Source organism: Pinus tabuliformis, chromosome J (assembly GCF_031772625.1).
Source record: "Pinus tabuliformis cultivar Carrire ecotype Pingquan chromosome J, CPIR1, whole genome shotgun sequence".
In the NCBI taxonomy this organism is placed as follows: Eukaryota; Viridiplantae; Streptophyta; class Pinopsida; order Pinales; family Pinaceae; genus Pinus; species Pinus tabuliformis.
This window is the reverse complement of record NC_142295.1, coordinates 1,523,185,289-1,523,206,852: the sequence shown is the minus strand read 5'-3', so window position 1 is coordinate 1,523,206,852 and position 21,564 is coordinate 1,523,185,289. Positions and strand designations below refer to the sequence as shown.

At 37.2% G+C, this 21,564-nt stretch overlaps 1 protein-coding gene across 1 annotated transcript in view; it reads right to left on the bottom strand.

Annotated features, from left to right (window-relative positions):
* The window catches only part of FIE (Transducin/WD40 repeat-like superfamily protein), a 57,079-nt gene that overhangs the window by 14,227 nt on the left and 21,288 nt on the right, over nt 1-21,564 (bottom strand). The window contains exons 7-9 of the mRNA XM_089379725.1: nt 17,651-17,730; nt 17,443-17,514; nt 2,192-2,251 (exon numbers count right to left, since the gene is read on the bottom strand). Coding sequence (XP_089235851.1) covers nt 2,192-2,251; nt 17,443-17,514; nt 17,651-17,730 — 212 coding nt within the window. The remainder of the gene's footprint in view (nt 1-2,191; nt 2,252-17,442; nt 17,515-17,650; nt 17,731-21,564) is intronic.

Sequence of the window (21,564 nt, the reverse complement as noted above, 5' to 3'; positions counted from 1 at the left end):
CAACTATGTAGAAAGAACAATATCATCATCAATGTAGCGGAACATAAAGGAACAATAGAAGAAAAGCATTCACAAATAGAGACACCAAGATTGGTCAGAGACCAGGGCAAAACTCACTATGGTGAAAACCCTCTCAAATTCTTCTTCCTATTAGATCGTCATTGAATGATTCAGCACATGAGAGTATAATAATCCATATCTTCAATCATAAACCTATCCAGCAAAAATCAAGTAAACAATATCCATGAAATAAACCCAACAATGCTAATACTCAAAACCCTGATTTAGAGGCCTATAATCAACTGTCACAGTGTACAATCGACTGTCGAATCCTGCGATCAACGAGCAAAATCTATGATCAACTAAAAAGCCAAACCCTGGTTTCCAGTCGCATGGAAGAAGAGTCATGCGTGCGACTGAGAGCTTCTAGTCGCTCCCGTGAGCTTACAAGCCTACGACTACAATTGAAGTTTGTCTTTGACAAACCTACGATTGTGACCCAAAACCCTAGAAACACGCGCAAGCTTCGAACCTATGCCTACCAATCTCCGCGAACTTGCCTCAGACATATGCAAGCCAAAGCAAAGAAAGGAATAGAAGAATGTCTCATGATGATGACCAATTGAGGCTGCGGTCACTTGTATTTATAACCTTCCAAGGGCGTCCAAATTGTTTTAGGGCCGCCTAATCAAATATGCACATGTGGGCTTTTAATTCAAAAATACAATTTCCCTCGTCCAAATTGAGTGCTTTGATAGTCAAAATTGGTCCTCTCGAAAAGAGGAATCTAGTCCCATTGTTGGAATTTGTCACTGAGCTGCCAAATTAACAATATCGACCCCATGACAACAATAGAGTGATAACATTGTTGGAGTGTATGCTCATCATTGTACATACATAGATGAATCCTTAACTGGCGGATCTCCTTTGTTTCAATAGAATTGAAACTTGATTTCTGGTTCTGTTCTTCAATTTTGCAGTGGAAAGATTCTTCTTCGAATCTGCATCTGTTTTTTTCTTTAAATGGCCAAGGACCAGTTCTTTTGGTCAAACACCTAGGGATCAGAGAATTTTTGAAAAAAGGAGGGTGGAGAAAGCCTAATTGTGCATCAAAAAAAATGAAAAAATTTGGATGTGGGACAAAACCCAGATCAGATAACAATGAAATGAACAAAGTTCATTTATTAAGAAATACCCAATATAAGAAAAGCAATAAGTCAAAATTCATAAAGGACAAATAAATATATAAATATTGAATGAATGATATGATGCAATGTCATTTGACAATGTACTTACAGCACTGACTAGTCACAAGGCTTGATAAGTCATGTCCTTTAGTTAGGATGTGTCACTTCATTTTATTGTTATTATTTATTATTATTATCATTATGTATTTGATATATTTTTGCACATTATAGGATCCAACATATTTTTTTGATTAGGACTATTTACGGGACATTTTGTTATTCTTCACATCAACCATTAGGACTGAATTATTATCAATATTCTATAGCAGTCAACTTTAAGTGTCGTAACTCAAGTCCATGAAGCTCTCATGGCAATATTCTTTAACCTTCTTTTATTTAAACATATCTTTCATCAGATTATTACGCACCACATTAGCTTAACAGACCTGTTAGAATTAGGTTGCATCTACATCTACACTATATATGGTAGAACTAACATAGCGAATTTGGATGAGAAATCATTTGTAAAATAACTACTTTTTAATGAAAAACGTTTTTCTTGAAAAACGCTCAAAAGTGTGTTTCATTAACAAGGAAGAACTCAAACTAGGAAACATTACAAGGTTGTTAATATTCATCAAAACTAGTAAAAGTGCCTTGAGTGAAAACGTTTCAAAATAAAATATAACACGCTTACCAAAATGTATGGCCAAACATTAATTCAACCAATATCCACAAAACAACAACTACTATGTCATTAAGTGCTTTTACCACCATATTACCATCTTATTGTAATCAAGACAGAATATCAGTGGCTTCATTGTTTAGGGAATAACCCAATATAACATGAATTAAGAAAATTAAATGCATATTTTGGCCTTTGTAGTTCTAAAAAAACCATTTTCTAATTTTGGCCGTCTACGAAGAAAATTTCAACCAAACCTCTGATGGCTAAACATTCAATGGTACCATTAAATGATAACCAAAGGATAAGATAAACTCACATCACTAGTACTTTGCTCCTTGCTGTAAGGCTCCCACAAAACTACTTCATTGTCCACACTCTGCAAGAGAGAAAAGTCAATTTTAATGATAAATTATGGCATTCAAGTAACATCAAGAAAAATTGGGTTCCTGTTGTTGCTTTACCCTTCTCTATTGGATGATTAACAACAAATATATACTTCAAAACTTACCACAATTTATATGTCATAATGTGAGTACTTATTACTAACAAATGAAAAAAGAATATAGCTTCAATAACTTTGCAGGAGTGCATTAACCCATGAAGTGTAGATCAGTTGGTTTGTGTGGGTCTTAGTCCCTATCAGGTCACTGATTCAAATTTCATGGAAAGAGGTTGAGAGTGGGAGCCACCTGAGGGGGATAAAAACTGTCTCACAGTGCATCCAGGCTTGAGCAAGCCTGGCACAACGGTGACAGAATCCTACAGGTAGGCAGATCGTTCTTCCATTGAGGCTGGCCCCGGCCTAAGATCTCAGTGTAGTTGGGAAAAATATAAATAAAAACTTTGCAGGAATGGAATAGGGGATGCTCAATGAAAAATAAAGGAAATTAATTCAAACCAGCTAGGGTGATCACCAAAGATAGATGACAATGAAATGGAACATTATCCAACCAGGTCAAATTATCTGTTATTTATGCATCTCCTATGGTGTGGATGTCTCAAAAAATTGAACAATGCAAACAGATATTAAGCAGGATTCAAAGAAAATTACAAAATTTGATTCAGCAGGATCAACCTTTTTCAGGTAAAACTTACCAGCCTAGTTAGAAACTTATTAGCTTAGCCATGATTATTAGTCTTGTTGTGCCTTTCCTTCAGTAACATGATACAAAAAGATTGGAATGCCTTTGCTAGGGTTGTAGAAATTTTGACTGTAAATCCCACCCGGTTTCAAATTTCATTTTCACATCAAATTTAATGCCCTTCCCATAATGATTAGAAGCTCATATAAACTTGAATTTAAATCTCAAAATAAAACACGAGATTTACTCTACTTTTCACATTTGCTGAGAAACCACACAAACATTCATGAAATTTCAATGTTCCACCAAGACTCCGGGATGGGGGGACGCAGGTGCGGGGAGACGCACAAGGGGGATGTGTGGGAGTACCCTCAAATTTTAGGGAAATTTAGGGGGTACAGGGAGACGTCAAGGTATACATTCTTTTTTCAATATAGATATATATAATTCAAATTCATATTCAATAATGAAAGCATAAATATATTGATCCATACATAATTGAATTAAATAATGAAATAGATTGATCCATATTCATTGCTCATACTTGTACATACATCATTCTTCCATACACCAAGAGATTCAATAATGGAATACATTGATCCATATTCATCATTCATCATTATAGAATTTACATTGATTTAAAAATTAAATTTATCATTCATTCATCATTCTGGAATCTAATTAGTACTAAGAAAAATAGACTATATAGATACCAATGTATTGGAACCAAACCAATGATCGAACTGGAAAGCCCTCTAAACCGAGAACTGGTGGAACATATGTGTGTGTGTGTGTGCACGCGCATCTATATGAATCCAAACCATTTATACACAAATAAACAAAAGTTCTCATTTATATAGCATGTAAGGGTGCACATAACCAAAATAGCACCGTGTGCAATCCATCTTTGAACTGAAAATACATCAACAAACATGCTCTAGATGGCCTCTAGCATCCAAAAAAATCATGCTACAACAAATACCTACATATCATCAAAATCATTATGTATATTTTGATCTTCATCATCAATGTCACCCTCTAACCATTAAAATAAGATAGAAAAAATGTAGCATGTCAAGTCAAAATTTTGTTTGAGTGATGGGTATATTTTTAGTAGGGTCATGATAGAGGAGTTCAACAACCAATGCCACTAACATCAAGGTACATAGAGGGCTTGGTGCTTTTGATTAAATACTAGTTCCATACCCTTGTACATGACTAAATCCAATGGAAACATTACAATCCCCCTTGATCCTGAAATCCTGAAAAACTGTTAAGTTTGCTGGATTTTGAGTGAGATCTAAAATTCTACTTTCTCAATATGAAATCCAATGAGGTCGGAACCACTCTCGAACATCCCAAGTCATTTCATGGTAATGTTAAAAATTTAAGTAAAAGTGGCATTCTCCTTTATCTTTCATTATGAAAATGAAAAATAAAGGAGAATGCCACTTTTACTTTAAGAATTTAACATTACCATGAATTACATAGCAATAATAGGACCATGGGCTTGAATATTAGGCTTCGCCACAAAAAAGTACTTGAAACTCAAAGGGTGTGCTTCTGGGCATCCCCCTTTTGAGGGGGTGTGCTTCTGGGCATCCCCCTTTTGAGGGGGTGTGCCCAGAAGCACCCTTTTTGGGGAGACGTGTCCCCCACAATGGGGAAATGTTTCCCCATGTGTCTCCCCACGTCTCCCAAAAAGGTGGACGTGGGGAAATGTTTCCCCGACTATCTCCCCATCCTAGGTACGTGGGAAGCATGCAGTATATGCACCCCACCCTGGTGGATGCATCCCCGTGAATGCACTGTGAAATTTGGAAGCAAAAGTTTTGGTCAAGCTGACTCTCAAAAAACCTTGAAGGGAAAACCAGTAACGAAGGGAGATTTTATTTTTCTTAAGAGAATTTTGCTATAGCATTAAATAAAAGTAAACAGTTAACTTATCTCCCTGATCTCTTTTCTCAGATCTCCTTGGGAAATGTGTTGTAGCTGTTCCTCAGCAGCTTCTTGATTTCTGTGCACCAACAGACTACATTTTTCCTCATTTTTCATGCCCAGGATCACTCAGAAATCAATATCTCAGCCCCATTGAACTTCATGCCAGCTGCACAAATTTGTGTGTTAATTTTCTGCCTCAAAATATGTGCAGGGCCCTCAAAAATCGTGTTGGTCTGCAGCTCTGGCAGACTACAATAAATGTGATCTCTTTCCCTCGATTTCTATTCCCAGTTTCCTTGAAAATCGTGCTGCCTCTGACAGCAATAAATGCAGCCTGACATCCCTTGGAACTTGACCTGTCTGCCTCAAAAAACTCGACCTGACCACCTGCAATAAAAGCTGAAAAGCTCCTCATATTTACATGCCTGTTCCTTGCCTAGAAAATTGTGCTTGTAGCTGCTCCTTTGTTGTTCACCTACTATACCTATACTCTCCTACTGGTATTTGGTACTCAGCCTCCTTATCCTTCTCTTCTCCAATCTCACACATGAAGCCCATCTCCCCCTTTTTTTCTCATAATGAAAAGAAATACCCATCCCTAAGATCAAGGGCTGAGATTACATCTTAGCCTCTCTTGATCAAGTCCCACTTTTTATTAATTGACCCCCTAGTCACTTTAATAACATAAAAGTGTACCATGTATTTTATAACACATAAAGTAACTTTTCTCATAAACTCACTTTTATGTTATAAAATACATGTACACTTTGCTTCAAGGGGTTCACTTTACCACTTTTCCTAGGCTAGGCACAAAGCACTAGGAAACACTTCCTTGGTACCATTTCTCAACAAGGGTTACCTCGGGGAAAATGAGGTAGCAAAAAAGCTCTATTGTTATTTGAGTGTGAAACATGTACAGTTCACAAGGACACAGGAGGTTTGGGGTATGACTGATATTTGTTGTCAATCAATGGTCTTGACAACAAAATGGATTGCAAGATACTTATGTTGAGGAATATAGCTCATACAGTAACTTCCGTACATGTTCAGTGTGAAAATGCACAAAGTAGTTCGAGATATTATCTAAAAAGTAATTTTTGAAAAGTAATTTTTATCTCTTACAATAAAAAGGATAAAACTAGGTACTTAATCAGATGATTGGGTTGCACAGCAAAGATGTTTACAACATTACGCTTCACAGAAATTTCTCTCTTGTGGACAAGATGCACAAGAACATTCCATGAGGAACCTAGAAGATTCAATTTAAGAGAACTCCCTTTTTCTTAATGTTGAGTTAACAAATTAGAATGAACGTAGAATTTAAAATTATCAAGAAACGCATAGACTCCAAGGAGCTTGTAGCTAAAGATGGCATCCTGACTTTTATAATATTTGTTGACTAAGGAAAGCATTATCATCTATCCCATAATCCCAAACATAACACCTAAAGCAAGACAGGCATTAATTATCTTTTGTGAAAAAACAGAGACCAACCATTGAAAAAATTGGGTGAACAACTTTGTTGAAGAGTTCTAAAGCTTTAGGATTTTCAATGTCACTAATAACATCAAATTTTCCAACACAAATTTTGGTGTTAAGTTCCACCGTATGTTTGTCAATATTATATGCGGTGAGATCAACATTACAAAGTTCACCATTCAGCATCAACGGTGCATGGGCATTGTATGAGGTGAACTCGACATTAAAGAGTTCAGCATCCAGCGTTAATGGTTCATGGATACCTTTGCCATATATGTACCTTGTTACAGAGCTTTATTTTAGCTTGACATTTGTTAAATGAAGTTAGAGAAGGAAGGGTTCTGCCAGATAGAGCAGGTGCACTAAATTGGCAGAGTGACCCACAAGTGGGACCAAGGAGCAGAAATCATTTTTTCTATTATTCTTGACTTACAAAATTTTGAATTTTCCAATAGTCAAAAATTAGATTGATCTCAGCCACCCAAGGAGATTTAATCTCGGCCATTCATGGCAGTGGTGGGCCCTGATCAACTTCTAAGAAGGAAAAAGGCGCAGAACTTGGTCATTATGCACTAAAGAACTTGGTGGCAAAGAAGCAGCAAGAAGAGAACACTTTAGGCTATGGTTTCAACAAACCAGGGCTTTTGATCAACGCAGATACATCCAATAAGAAAGGTCGTTACATCTTCAAAACTTTTCCAGCCACCGTATACTTCAGCTAGGCCGCATTCAGTGTGCAGAAAAGGCCATGTTCAGGTTGTATGAAGCTGTATGAGTTCACCAGTGCGCAGTATGACTGGGCCGAGAGGCTTCAGGCTGGGGTTTCAGCAAACCTGGGCTTCAGATCAGCATAGATATAGGCAGAAAGAAAGGGTGTTACAGCTTCAGATCTTTTCCAGCCAGCATAAACTTCAACTAGGCCGCGTTCACGGCGCAGAAGAGGCCGCGCTCAGCTTGTACGAAGTCGTACTAGTTTGTACAGTGCGCAGTCTGACAGTGCCGAGAGGCTAAGAGAGGGTGTATCAGGTTATTGAGGAATTTGTAGAAACAAGGGAAGCTTTCCCTTCATTATAAAAATGTTCCGAACAATATTTTTGCTGAAACGGCCTAATAGAAGCCACCAAGTTTGTAAATTTTCCCCAGTTGGGATATCCTGCATAAATTTGTTGTGTATTGTTTTCTGGTATGTTTCTCTTCATTTGTTCCTTATTTTTGCTGCATGATAGTTTGTAAACTTAGCATATTTGTGAATTAAAGTTAAAATTCAGTTTGAAATCTTAGTAAAAATTTACAGATTAGCTCGCTGAGTTTTAAGGAAACTAAACATGGTAGCACCGCCACGTCTCTGAGTGAAGACCAACATCGTGTTTTCGACCTCAGGAATAGCTCAACGCACAGCAGAGCTAAAGGGTTGCATTAGGGCTTCTAGTCCCTAGAGTGCAGTTTTCGCCAGTTAAACCAGTGGGCAAGGGTTTTTGAAGAGCTCGACTAGTAGGATTTCTTACCATTGAGACTAGAGCACAGTTCTGAGGGAGCAATGAATTTCTACCCATGGAAGTAGAGCATTACAGTGGTGCTTGAGAGCAGGTTGTGAAGGAGTTTGTGGAGAACCCACCAACCACACCAACTACCAACAATTGACTCAACACAACAAGAATGATGCCACAGCAAGAAGGATCATTCTTGAGGGAGTTAAAGACCATATTGTGCCACATCTTTTCAGCAAAAAGACTGCCAAAGATATGTGGACAGTTATTTTAAACCTCTACCAAGGCTCTAGTGAAGCCAGAAAACTCGTGCTTAAGGACAAACTAAGAAACATCCGGATGGGCAACTCTGAGCCCATGATTTCTTATCTCACCAGGTTAACCCAAGCAAAGGACGAGTTGGCCGGTGTGGAAGAGATAAAATCTGAAGCAAATTTGGTGAGCCTTGCACTATTAGGGCTTCAGAAATCATGGGACAACTTCCAAGACGTAGTGAGTTGTAGAGAGAAGCTTCCAAACTGGGAACGGTTGTGGGGTGACTGTGTTAAGCATGAGGAAGAGGAGAACTTGCCCTAGCTGGCAAAGGGGGCAAGGCTAAAGGCAAGAAGGGTGCAAGAGTGGTTGAGTCCAGCTCCAAAGACAAGAAGGAGAAGAAGGATCTCAACAAAATAAAATGCTTCCAGTGCCATCAATTTGGAGAAAACGCCACCAAGTGTCCACAGGGGAAGAAAGGTTCCAAAAAGGACCAAGTGATAGCATCAACAAAAGTGGACGATTTCAATTCCAAGTTTGAGGAGTTCTTGCTCATAGCTTGCATGGCAAGCTTAATAGCCAACAACATATGGTACATTGATTGTGGAGCATCCAACCATATGACTGGGAACAAGGAATACTTCAGCCAGTTGATAGAGAAGGGCATGTAGTTCCATATTGAGCTAGGAGATGACGGCAGGTATCTGACCAAGGGTGTGGATATTGTCAAATTTGAGAGGGAGTTTGGTGACCCTCTTCATCTAAAGGATGTCCTCTATGTTCCAGGCCTTGAAAAGAACCTTGTTTCTGTTCAACCCTAGAGGACAAGGGTTATGAGGTCATTTTCAACAGAGGAAAAGCCTTCCTTTGGCCCTTAAATTCTGGATCCATGACGCAGATCGGTGCGAGGGTGAATAACCTTTACACGCTATAGTTTGAGAGAGTCGTGGCTTTGAATAGCAGTAAGGAGGGCCATGAGCAGGGTCGAGACCTTGGGGACCAATGGCATAGGCGCATGGGACATTTGCACCATGGTGCATTGAAAACCCTCTCGGAGATAGCCATAGGGTTGCCACTGTAACGAACAAAGTTCCTATACATAGCAGAAACCTTCAAAATACTTCGAAGACGTAAACATCCATTGTAGGACAAATAACTGTGTATTGAATATTATATAAGAATTGATTTGATATGAGATGATTACAATGAGGGTGAGACCCTACTTATATACCCTAGGAAGGTACCTCTTCACTAATGGTTATGTCCTTAAGGCCATACCTTTTCATTAACTAATTACTAATTAATCATTATATATTATCATTATTGTTTTACATTATTTGTATTATTTTATATATATTTTTTATTCATAACGTTGCCTTCCTCTTCAAAAAGCTTTGTCCTCAAAGCTTACTAAAGAAAAGCCTTGATCTCATTTTCAAGTCGTCACAGAACTATCATCTTCGTTGTTACAAGACGATATGATCCCTGGAGGGATAAATAAAATTATCGAACTAAGAACGGATCTGACCATCCTAGATTAATTTTCTGTGGAATCTTTTGGTCATTGGAATTTTGTAATGAATTGTTGTCATAGGATTGGATTCTGCAAACTTCAGTTTTCTTGGGAACATAAATCTGTTGTTTATGTTCTAAGTTATACAGATTCGTAGATTGATTGAGATATCTATTTCTGTGATTCAGATGTAGATAAGGATATATTCTTGTTGGACTTTCCCTTATCATGTCAGTGGCAATTTCTTGTTTCCTTCAAGTGTTATTGTTATTGAGTTGGCTACTGAATCATCATTTGGAATGTCCATCATTTGAACTGCAATTTTTATTATGTTTTAACTTCTATAGATCTCTCTTCTTCTTGAGTTGTGATGTTGACTGGATCGGTATTTATTCCTTTATCTTCAACTTGGACCGAAATGACTGGAGACTTTAATACTTTTTATCTTCTTAATTAACGTAAGTAGGGCTTGTTTATGATTCCTTAGACGTTAAAGTTTGTCATTTTCTGAATCATCGACTTTGTCCTTAGTATCCTTCTCTTTATTTTTTATTTGTTCTAATAATCTTTGATTCAGAGTTTTTAAATGCAAATTTTCTTCTTCCTTCTTCGATAGATTCTCATCAAGGTTGCACGAAACGAGGAAACGGGTACGAGTTTTCGAAACGGGAAGCGATACAAAACGCGACCTCCCCAAATTTTGGAAACAGGGAAACGCGAATATATATATCTATATATATATATATATACATATATATATATATTAGGAATTTAAGAAATATGTGCAATCATAAAGCATATATGATACATTCTAATTTATTACATTATGATAAAATTGTCAATTGTCAATGCATAGACTATAAGTATCTAAATTTACATCACATTTACTCATGAATAATCACATAATGAAAATAGAAATATCCAAAATCAGCCACGAGAAATTTCTAATTTTTTGTCTCGTGGTTGATTGGGAGTCTCCTCCTACATAGTCGAATGACCTTAGTGCTCTTGATTAAATACAAGTTTCATACCCTAGTACCCTACATTCTCTTGATTATTGGGAGTCTCCCCTGCATAGAGGGCTTTGTTCTCTCGATTAAATACAAGTTCCATACCCTAGTACATGATAAAATCCAATGGAAACATTGAAATCCCCCCAATCCTGAAATCCTGAAAAACAGATAAGTCTGCTGGATTTTGAGTAAGATCTAAAATTCTACTTTCTCCATATGAAATCCAATGACCGCGAAACCACTCTCAAACATCCTGAGTCATTTCATGGTAATGTTAAAAATTTAAGTAAAAGGATGAAAATGAAAAATAAAGGAGAATATCACTTTTACTTTAAGAATTTAACATTACCATGAACTGCATATCAACACTAGGGCAAACAAATGTAAGAGATCTACATTAGAAAAAAAAAATTAAAAAACAAATGTTTTTTTGGGGGAAACGTGGCCCGTACAGCCTGGAAACGCGTTTCCGGTCGTACGGCCACGTTTTCGTTTCGGAAAACGTGGTCGTACGGCCGGAAACGCATTTCCAGGCCGTACGGTACGGGGAAACGCGTTTCGTTTCGTTTCCCCTGGCGAAACGCCCCCTAGGGCCACGTTTCCTGCAACTTAGATTCTCATTGAATTTCTCCTTCGAACTTTCATTCTCTTGCTTTAATATTTGCTTCTTAATCTTGGACTTCTTGATCTATTCAAGTAATTTTTTATTATGGTCTTTTAGGCGCAAAATATCCTCATTACTTTCTATTGATTTGTCATGAAACCGATCTTCGAGATCTTTATATTTCTTCTCTGATGCTCTGTTCTTTTGTTGAATTTTTGTGATTTCTTCCTTTAATCATTTTATTTGCATTTGCTCATTGTCTTGAAGTTCTTCTGTACTAAATAATCTTCCACACCTTGGACATCTTAAATTGCATTTTTTTATATATAAGTATATCCAATTTCGTTAAACAAAATGGACATTTAGTCCAAAATAGTGATTCGAACTCTTTCATCATTTTCAAATTATGCTCCATTTTTCTCGGTAATTTTTTACGTCAAATGATACTGTGACTAAAAAAATTGTATACCTCTTTCTTTCTCTGTCTCTCTCTTTTTCTTTTTCTTTTTTAAATCAATATCAATTCCCTTTTTTTCTTTTTTAATTGGATAATATATATATAATTGAATTAATTATATAATATATATATAGTTATTATATAACTATATATAATAAATTGAAATGGTAACAACAAACAAATGAAATGGGACAAGGGAAAGATCGCGATCAAATAATGTGAAAGCCACAACATTTGACCGAGGCAAGACGGTTGTTCGACGAATGGGCCCGATAGACTACGTGGAAACAGGCGACAACAAGTATGCGGGTTTGAAATATGGAATGACGGCCAGCAAATTGGTATGATGATTATGTTTACAGCGTCTTACGATTTGGATGGAGTGACAACTCTAGGGAACAAGGTGGCAATGGATGGAGCAACTAATAGAAGACTGTAGTGTGCTCCGGGGCGGTTTCAGTTTGGCAGCGTCGTTTAGCACGGGTGTCAGTGACAAACGTATGAATGTTGCGACAGTTGTATGGTTGGGTTCTTGGTGAAGCTGGTCTGTAAAGCCCTAAATTTCAAATAGTTACCTGTATGTAAAGCCTTAAATTTCAGATTTTTACCTAGGTATAACCATTCAAAATATCAAAATTTATCAATTGGATTTTGAGTACCTACCTAAGTTTCTATGGTTGAAGATGCTTTTGATTTGTCGGGCTCTCGCTTGCGGAACCAAACGATCAAACCCTCCCTGCCAAATTGGGTATAGTCTCAATACCTAGCTCCAAATTACTTCAAGTTGAGGTACTCTGGGCCCCGTGCCCAAAATTTCAAGAACAATGAAAGCACAACTCGTTCAATGCTGACTTGTTCATAATTCTTCCTCTCTAAATTCTTCTCCCCCTTGTTATGGCCTCCTCAACCCCTTTATATGCTTCATTCAACCTTCCCCATCTCTCCACTGCACCTATACAATATCTTCTCGACTCTTCCTTACTCCTTGCCACCTGCAATGCCTTAGGATCTCTGTCTCCCTTATGTTTAAAGAGTATTTATAGCTTACGTGACTCATCACCTTTATTATTTCCCTTTTAATTTCATAAGTGCTATTTTATGTTTATTTGGTCTTGTTTAGTTAATATAATGTCCCATGAACGCATTCATTGTTTTATTCGTAGTTTTAATATTTCACTTTATTAAATATTTAAACAATTTCTTTTATTTATTTTATTAAATCAATTAAATTTATATTATATTATATTTTCTTTAATTATGTATATAGATATATACATATATGGGTGGTATGTATCAAAGATTTTACTTGATATATTTATTATATTATGGTAAGTTAGGAATTTACTTCGATAATTTATTTATTAACCTAATTTAAATATTCTCCACTATTAGACGGTATGTATACTAGTGCAGTGTATGCAATGTATGCATATGTAGCTATCATATGCATGACTCGTATACATGCTAATATTCACATTCTACTTGTAATTGTAGGAGGGTCATTACATACATCCCCCCTTAAGAAAACTTCGTCCACGGAGGGTTGCCACCTATCACTTCAAGATGTCCATCTCTCACAATAAACACGGGCTAGGAGGATTGCCCATCTTCTGTTGTAGATGTCCTTCTCCACACAACAAGTCTAGGGATTCTCAAACTGCTCTTGGTTGATCAGACCCTTGAGCTCTTCTCCTACCACTCTAGCAACCACCTAAGTCCATGAAGATGGTGCACACAGAGCTCCAACTTGGGCACTATCACGTTGCCCTCCAACAGACCCTAAATGCCCAATCCATTGTCCACACTTGGGCCACTCTCATGCTGCCCTCCAACAGACCACGAGTGACCATTTATTGTTGTAGCATCTGCTCCTGGTTAGGGCATCCAACACCTATGAAGACCCTTCCTCTTGGCTGCTAACAGACTCCTCACAAACTATCCTCCTCTAGGACACCCATCCACCTACAAATCACATCAGCTCAAGAGGACAATCATACATTTTGTTCTGCAACCTTCTACTGCTCCTCTTAACATGACACATAAGCCACTGTTGATGTAATTGCTCTCTAGGATGTCCACAAATTGTCCATCCCTAGGACCTCTCCATCCACTAGCAATCAATCCATCATCAAGAGACCATCAGCAAATCTCTCGGTTGCTCTCTTACCTATGGTTCTATGCATATTTGTAAGCTCTGGTTAGGGCATCCAACAACACCCCTAAACCCTGCTTCAAGACTGTGGTTCCCTTCTTCAACAAGTCTAGTTCACTCGTTGTCCCTTCCAGCCCTCTTAATGCATTAGTTTAGCCTTGGGTTCCTCCACAAGGCACCTTACTACTTGCGGCTAAGCTACAGCAAGAAATTTGAACCTTATAGCAAGGGTATTCACCCTATATTCCATTCCGCTGCTCATTGAACACCTACAGCATGCCTTAAATAGGCCACATCTAGGGGAGAATGGCTCTAAACTAGGCCTCTCGACCCTCAACAATCCTCCACACAGTGCATTGCTACAGCAAGTGCTTGCAATCCTTGGACAGAGGTACAGCCACACTTAAATAAGCATAGAAATGTACCCAACCTTACCTCTGAACTATGGCCTGATCTAGCAAGGATGATGCCTCAAATTTGCCCTTAAGTCACCTTGTTGGTTGCCTTAGGGCTACGGCCTGTTCCACAAAAGATCCACACCAAAATCGCAGAGAATACCCTCTCCAGACTAGGCTACATTGTCTCCTTTCCCTTGCCTCGGTATCGCACTCTATTTCAGAGCTAATCTTAATCGAAGATGCACTTAGGATGTGTCACAAATGAGGTCTAACTCACCTCTTTTTATACAATACTCTAGGGCAACATCTAGCCCATCTAGGACCTTCCTTAAGCTACGCTGACCCTTCTTCTTGAGCCACCTTTGCCCACACTTAACTTTAAAAATTAGTATCTTCATTTCTACAACTCGAATTTCGACAATTTTTCATGCCTCTGGTTCATCTCGACGTTCTCTATCATCTCCATTCATCACATATAGAAATTTCTCCATGGTTTTGGCCCCAACATCAATCAGTACAAAACCCCAATCTTGGGTTTCAAGCCCACAAAAATTTTGTGTGCCAACTCCTCCACAACCCTGAAACCTAGGTTTTAGAGTACTTCCCAAGCTACAAATCTCAACATGCATGCTATATATGGCAAGGTCCCCCTATCTATTCCAAGCATTTGATACGTTTCCCTATTTTTTAGAGGGATTCCTATTTTTAGCATGTCTATTTTTAGTCATCAATTACATGGCAAAGGATGAGTCGATATGGCAATTGAGCAAATTTATTTCTCTCCTAGTTTTCTTTCTACTTGTGTGTTTTCCTTTCCTAATTTCTCTCCTATTTTCCCTCCATATTCCCTAATTTTTATCCTACTTTCCCCCCGCATCTTTCCTCTAATTCGTCCCCATAAATTGTCTCCCATTTTCTCCCACCTTTTTTCCCTCTTCTTCCTCCTAAATTCCCTCCCTTTTTTCCCTCCACAAAAAAATAAACTAATTTGACCCCAAAAACTTATCCAAAGTCGAGAAGATTATCCCAAGTTGAATTGTTAAAAAGGAGTAAAGAAAAATTAGCCAAGTCGAGTTGGCTAGATTAATCTCAAAGTTATTTGTCTCATGCCAACTGGAAGTTACTTCAATTCAACTCAAGCAAGGGCCACTTAACTCGGTGTCTTCTCTAGAGAGAGCTCAATTGATTCAACCATGCACACAAATAGCCAATAATGGAGAATTTGACCTCTCCTCTTGGCATGAATTGCAAAGGGAAGAAACGATACATATGAGTAGAAGGCCAACCTTCCAACTCATGTTTGTCTTGAGCAAGAGCAAGCACTCGTACTTTCTTTTCTCCATTATTCTTCTCTAGCTCTTATTACTTTTAGTCTGCATATCGTTGTATTCATGTTCTGTGATAGTCATCTTGGTGCAACCAACCTTTTGGCTGTCGCAAGAGGAAAATTCAATTTTGATCCACTCACTCTAGGTTATTTGATTCAATGTTATATTGTGCAAATTAGTAAAAGTTCTCAACTACTTATTTGGGTAATTAATCACTTAGATACCCTTCCTACGATATTCTTCCATAAAAAGCCTTGATTTGCTAAGGACTATTCCACACTTCAAAATCAAGGATTTTTACACACTCGTTTGGCCACTAACTTGCTGGTCAAACAATTTTTATATTGTTGTTTTTTTAGTGTTTACTTTCAAATTTACAAGTTAGAACAACAGGTACAAACACTAAGGACACCCTCCGATGATGGCATGCACCAACCGAAAAGGAGAGGAAGATTTTCCAGTGATACTTGGGGCATATTTTCCTATATGTTTGCATATTTTTACTGCTGATTTCTAAAGTTCATATCAATTCACAGGGGGTAAAAATTATTGCAAACAGTCCCTTACTACGTAGTAGTAATAAAATCTTTGGCTTCCACTCAAATTAGTTGAATGGAGTTAGAATCATACTGATACATGATTGATCCATTCTCTTTGGGCTGTTCAAGCTTGTAAAACCTACAATAATATGTTAATATTCCTCACAACTCTCTAGTGCTCGATACCAGGTTGGCTTTTAAACACAAGCATAGGATTTATTGCGTAAAATCATTGGACTAGCAATTGCATAACAAGAAAGAAGAAAGAAGAAATTGCACTAAAAAACACTAAGCAGCTAAAGAGAGCAATTTGAATTACTCATAAACTAGTGTGTATATTGTTTGACATGAATACACTTAAATAACCCTCCTTTATAGAGAACTTATATTCACTAGTTTGGGATTCCATAGTGCATGCATACTAGAAAATAGAAAAGCATTTCCGTTATTATCTAGTGGCCTGAAATCAAAATAGGAGACCCTAAAAATAGAGTGAGCGTCTAAAATAGGGGTGACTAAATATAAATGGAGTCCAAAAAGTTAAAACTGAAGTAATAACTCCCTCATGCAACTACTAACTCAAAAATAGAAAAAAACCTCCAAAAATAAGACCGAAAGTCAAAGGATAAAATGATAAGGTGAGTGGATAAGGAAGTCTCCCAAAATAAGAGAGGTAGTGCATATTAGTGATTAGGGACCCTATGGCTAAAGTAATGCACAATAGTGGATAGGAAATAGCCATGTCACTACCCAATCACTACCACATGTCATCTAGGTGGCACCCCTTGCTAAAAATAGACTTACTAAAAATGGAAAATGCTAAAAATAGAAGATGATCCCAAATAGTAGGGAATGTTTGGTAGATGACGAAAAGTGGTCATATGTGGACCTAATTGTGCATGGATGAGGCCCGAAGTGTGTATTTACCCCAACACTTGAAAGGGAAAGGAGTATTTTTATCAAAGGAACACACTCCCAAACAACACTCCCTTTGGAAACACGACTCGGGAGTGAGACATTTGGCAGGGGGTGTACTCCCTGCAGTGTACTCCCAAACAATCATCTAGATCAGAAACTTCGGCAAATTCCATTTGGAGGTGCTATCTAGTAGAACTATGGTGCTAGCATTTTTATTTCGACTTTCATTGATTTAGATATGACTAAAGCCAATGTAAATTGTAGTTATCTTAATCTAACCAAACAAGCAATAATAAAGGATGTCAAAAACAAAACACAAAGATGCTAAAGAAAATGTTGAAAAGAAAATACTAAACTATGAATAGTCCAATGAAGCTCAATAAAACACAAACAATTGTGCTTGCCTTGGATAGAATGAAGTTGCCAAGCCATCTAGTGCAATCCACATAGTTTGAATGCACTGCAGCAATAAAAACCTGAAAGTCAACTTGTTAACATGAGAACATAACAGCAACAACAAAAACTAGAAATTCTGAAGTCATCCACCAAAAGAAGCAAAGAGAATATAAATAAAACATAAATAAGTTGTGAAGAGGCCGAAGATGCACTCACAGGAAATTGCACATACTTCGTGGGGAATTTCGATGGCAAATCGGTCCAGGTAAATGACTTCTCAACATAGGTCCAAAACTCTAGACAAATTTGCAAAAAAAATTATCAGTCGATGCTAAGACAAATTGGGCAAGTGTAACATCCATTTGAAAACCAAAGTAACACTCTAAGAAAAAAATTGACAATTTCAAATATCATAATGTGCAATCTTTAAGTTTCATAAATTTTGAATTTAACGTACATATGGGTAAAAGGGTAATGTATGCCCCAAAATTTAATATCAAATTCTGTGTGTATGAAATGTGACTTTTATGTCCGTCGAGGTAGTCTAGTGGTAAGTGGAGTGCTAGAAATGTTACCAAGGTTCAAATTCTATGCTAAACATACCACAAGGAACCTTGTGAACTATCTAACTAGGGATTTAAACTTCAAATATTGTTTTCAACTCATCTCTCTCTAAAAGAATGGGGTAGGACTATTTTTTGGAATTTTCTATAATCAAGTTGTTCTAAAGTAAATAATTTTCTTTTCCAAAATGTTGTTAACAAATTTCCTTAGGCTACACTATGAGAAGGATTCCGATTTACATGTCTTCAAAATTACCTAAAACATGTGTCTACTGCCTAGCTACATATGCACCCACTCTAGGAGTTTTGAACCCAAGTCTTAGGATTAACAAAACAATCCCTGTTTATCATTGAGATTGATAGAATATTTCTAGAAATGTATATTAGAGTACTGAATAATAATTGATTGATATGAGTTGATGATGTTAAAAAAGTGTCATGATGGTATAGTTATATTGATTAACTGGTCATGAGGCCAAGGGTGTGTGACCCTTGACTTTTCATTCACCTTATTATTATTGTTATTATTATTATTATTACAACATAAAGAATGGTTTGTCCTCAAAGCATAATAAATAAGATTCTTTGTGATTGAACATGTTTTCTTGATGCCATTATCTTTATCTAGTTGTAGTGGCTTTGACTTGATTCCCAATTAGACTGCTAGCAAGGTATTGTTATAGGGTGTGCATCATATTCTCGAGTCTTTTGACTTGGTTGTTTAAAATGAAAAATTGGTTCTCCCTAGTAAAAAGCTTTCTTTGCTTTCTTTGTGCGTGAGTGATGCAAGGAAGAATTCTGTAACTTGGACACTCGACTAATATGTAAAGTAAGCATGAAAGCGAAGTATATTTGGTGTAACAAATATGTACGTAAAATCTGGAAGATTAACTTTGTATAAAAAACATTAACCAAATATGTCCCCTCAATGAATCTTATCACATTTAAATTGTATAGAGGCAAGTTAAGAGGATTCACATCAAGGCATAACACTTAACACAAAATACCCGCAAATTATCACTCATGTCAAGTACCAGGCCATTGCATTTCAAAGTTCAAACATAATTGAAATAAGTGCACAAGTGAAAATAAGGCCATATATTCTAATGAATCTGCGCCCAATCAAGTATGGTGTATAACAATTACTTCAAAGGTCATTCAGAATTTGGAACTCTGACCTAAGCATGAATTAGATTTGGTAAAGTCCTGTTAGCACAGAAATTTACCCCTTCAAAAGGTGAAAACTTGGTAGATCTGTAATAGAAAATCTCAGTGCAACATCTCGAAGAATTTGCTCTATTGTGTCACTCACAAACTCTTCTCTCCACTTGACTAGTGAATTCCAACCAAAAGGGGGTGTCCCTAGCCTTACATGCAATTTTTTCCTATAAGTCTACAAAAGAAACACACAAAACAAGCATGCAATAATTTCCTTTGACCAACAACCAAATAGCCAAAGAGGTTGTAAAATAATCTATGGAAAAAGTGGTGGAATTGTCTCCAGCATACCTCATAGACTCCTCCATGCATACATGTGACTCAGTTAACCTCGTAGCCTTGAATAATAATTGAGAATAAGAGTACTGAATAATAATTGATTGATATGAGTTGATGATGTTAAAAAAGTGTCATGATGGTATAGTCATATTGATTAACTGGTCATGAGGCCAAGGGTGTGTGACCCTTGACTTTTCATTCACCTTATTATTATTGTTATTATTATTATTACAACATAAAGAATGGTTTGTCCTCAAAGCATAATAAATAAGATTCTTTGTGATTGAACATGTTTTCTTGATGGCATTATCTTTATCTAGTTGTAGCGGCTTTGACTTGATTCCCAATTAGACTGCTAGCAAGGTATTGTTATAGGGTGTGTGCATCATATTCTCGAGTCTTTTGACTTGGTTGTTTAAATTGAAAAATTGGTTCTCCCTAGTAAAAAGCTTTCTTTGCTTTCTTTGTGCATGAGTGATGCAAGGAAGAATTCTGTAACTTGGACACTCGACTAATATGTAAAGTAAGCATGAAAGAGAAGTGTATTTGGTGTAACAAATATGTACGTAAAATCTGGAAGATTAACTTTGTATAAAAAACATTAACCAAATATGTCCCCTCAATGAATCTTATCACATTTAAATTGTATAGAGGCAAGTTAAGAGGATTCACATCAAGGCATAACACTTAACAGAAAATACCCGCAAATTATCACTCATGTCAAGTACCAGGCCATTGCATTTCAAAGTTCAAACATAATTGAAATAAGTGCACAAGTGAAAATAAGGCCATATATTCTAATGAATCTGTGCCCAATCAAGCATGGTGTATAACAATTACTTCAAAGGTCATTCAGAATTTGGAACTCTGACCTAAGCATGAATTAGATTTGGTAAAGTCCTGTTAGCACAGAAATTTACCCCTTCAAAAGGTGAAAACTTGGTAGATCTGTAATAGAAAATCTCAGTGCAACATTTAGAAGAATTTGCTCTATTGTGTCACTCACAAACTCTTCTCTCCACTTGACTAGTGAATGCCAACCAAAAGGGGGTGTCCCTAGCCTCACATGCAATTTTTTCCTGTAAGTCTACAAAAGAAGCACACAAAACAAGCATGCAATACTTTCCTTTGACCAACAACCAAATAGCCAAAGAGGTTGTAAAATAATCTATGGAAAAAGTGGTGGAATTGTCTCCAGCATTAGTTTCAAATGGAAAAATAAAACATAGAAAGAAAGTGCTTCAAATGGCAGATTTGTTACCAAAAAAGAGGCTTAGAAATTCTAGAGTCTTGCAAAAGAAATAATCAAAATGCCAACAAACACAAAGAGAGATCAAATCAAATCCAAGTTTTATTTTGCAAAAGCTAGAAGGCTGCTTAGGCCAAGAAGACAATTACAAAACCGAGACAGTGATGTTCCTACACAAGAGAATAGAAACTAGAAGAGAGGAGAGAGAAAACTAGAGAAAAGAAAGTAATCTGCTGCTACCGAAGAAGATTCCCCCACTAGCCAATAGCCAAGAACTGTATTTATTGATCCTTGGATCCTATGTGCACTAGGGAGAGAGAGAGGTCAAACTCCTCACGCGAGACTAGTCCATGCACATGGATTAATGAGTTGGCCATCCAATTACAACTTCTTCCAGTCCAAGTGACTATGAATCTTGTAATCCCAGATAAGAGTAAAGGGTCAACTGCTCTGAGTTAAACTAGGGAATGGATGAATCAACACAAGGTGAAATATCCTGAAGCATCAATGTACCCTAGCTCAATAGATAGTCTATCCTATTCAAGTAGCAACGAACTAGAGAAAGCAACCATGCACATAGGTGTAGTGGGGGTATGGTGGAGAGAAGTGAGCAAGGAATGGAGATAAGAGAGCCTGATGTGTATGAGCAAGTAGAGGTGCACATTAGCCTACCAGAGAGATTGGTTAGTGAAGTGGAAACATGCTAGTGGGGTGTGAATCTAGGGGAAAAGTGGGGTAAGATTAGGCCATGTTCATGAGTGAAAGTCAAGTAGACTTAGTCCAACAGAGGTCAAACAAAACAGAGAGAGAGAGAGAGTTAG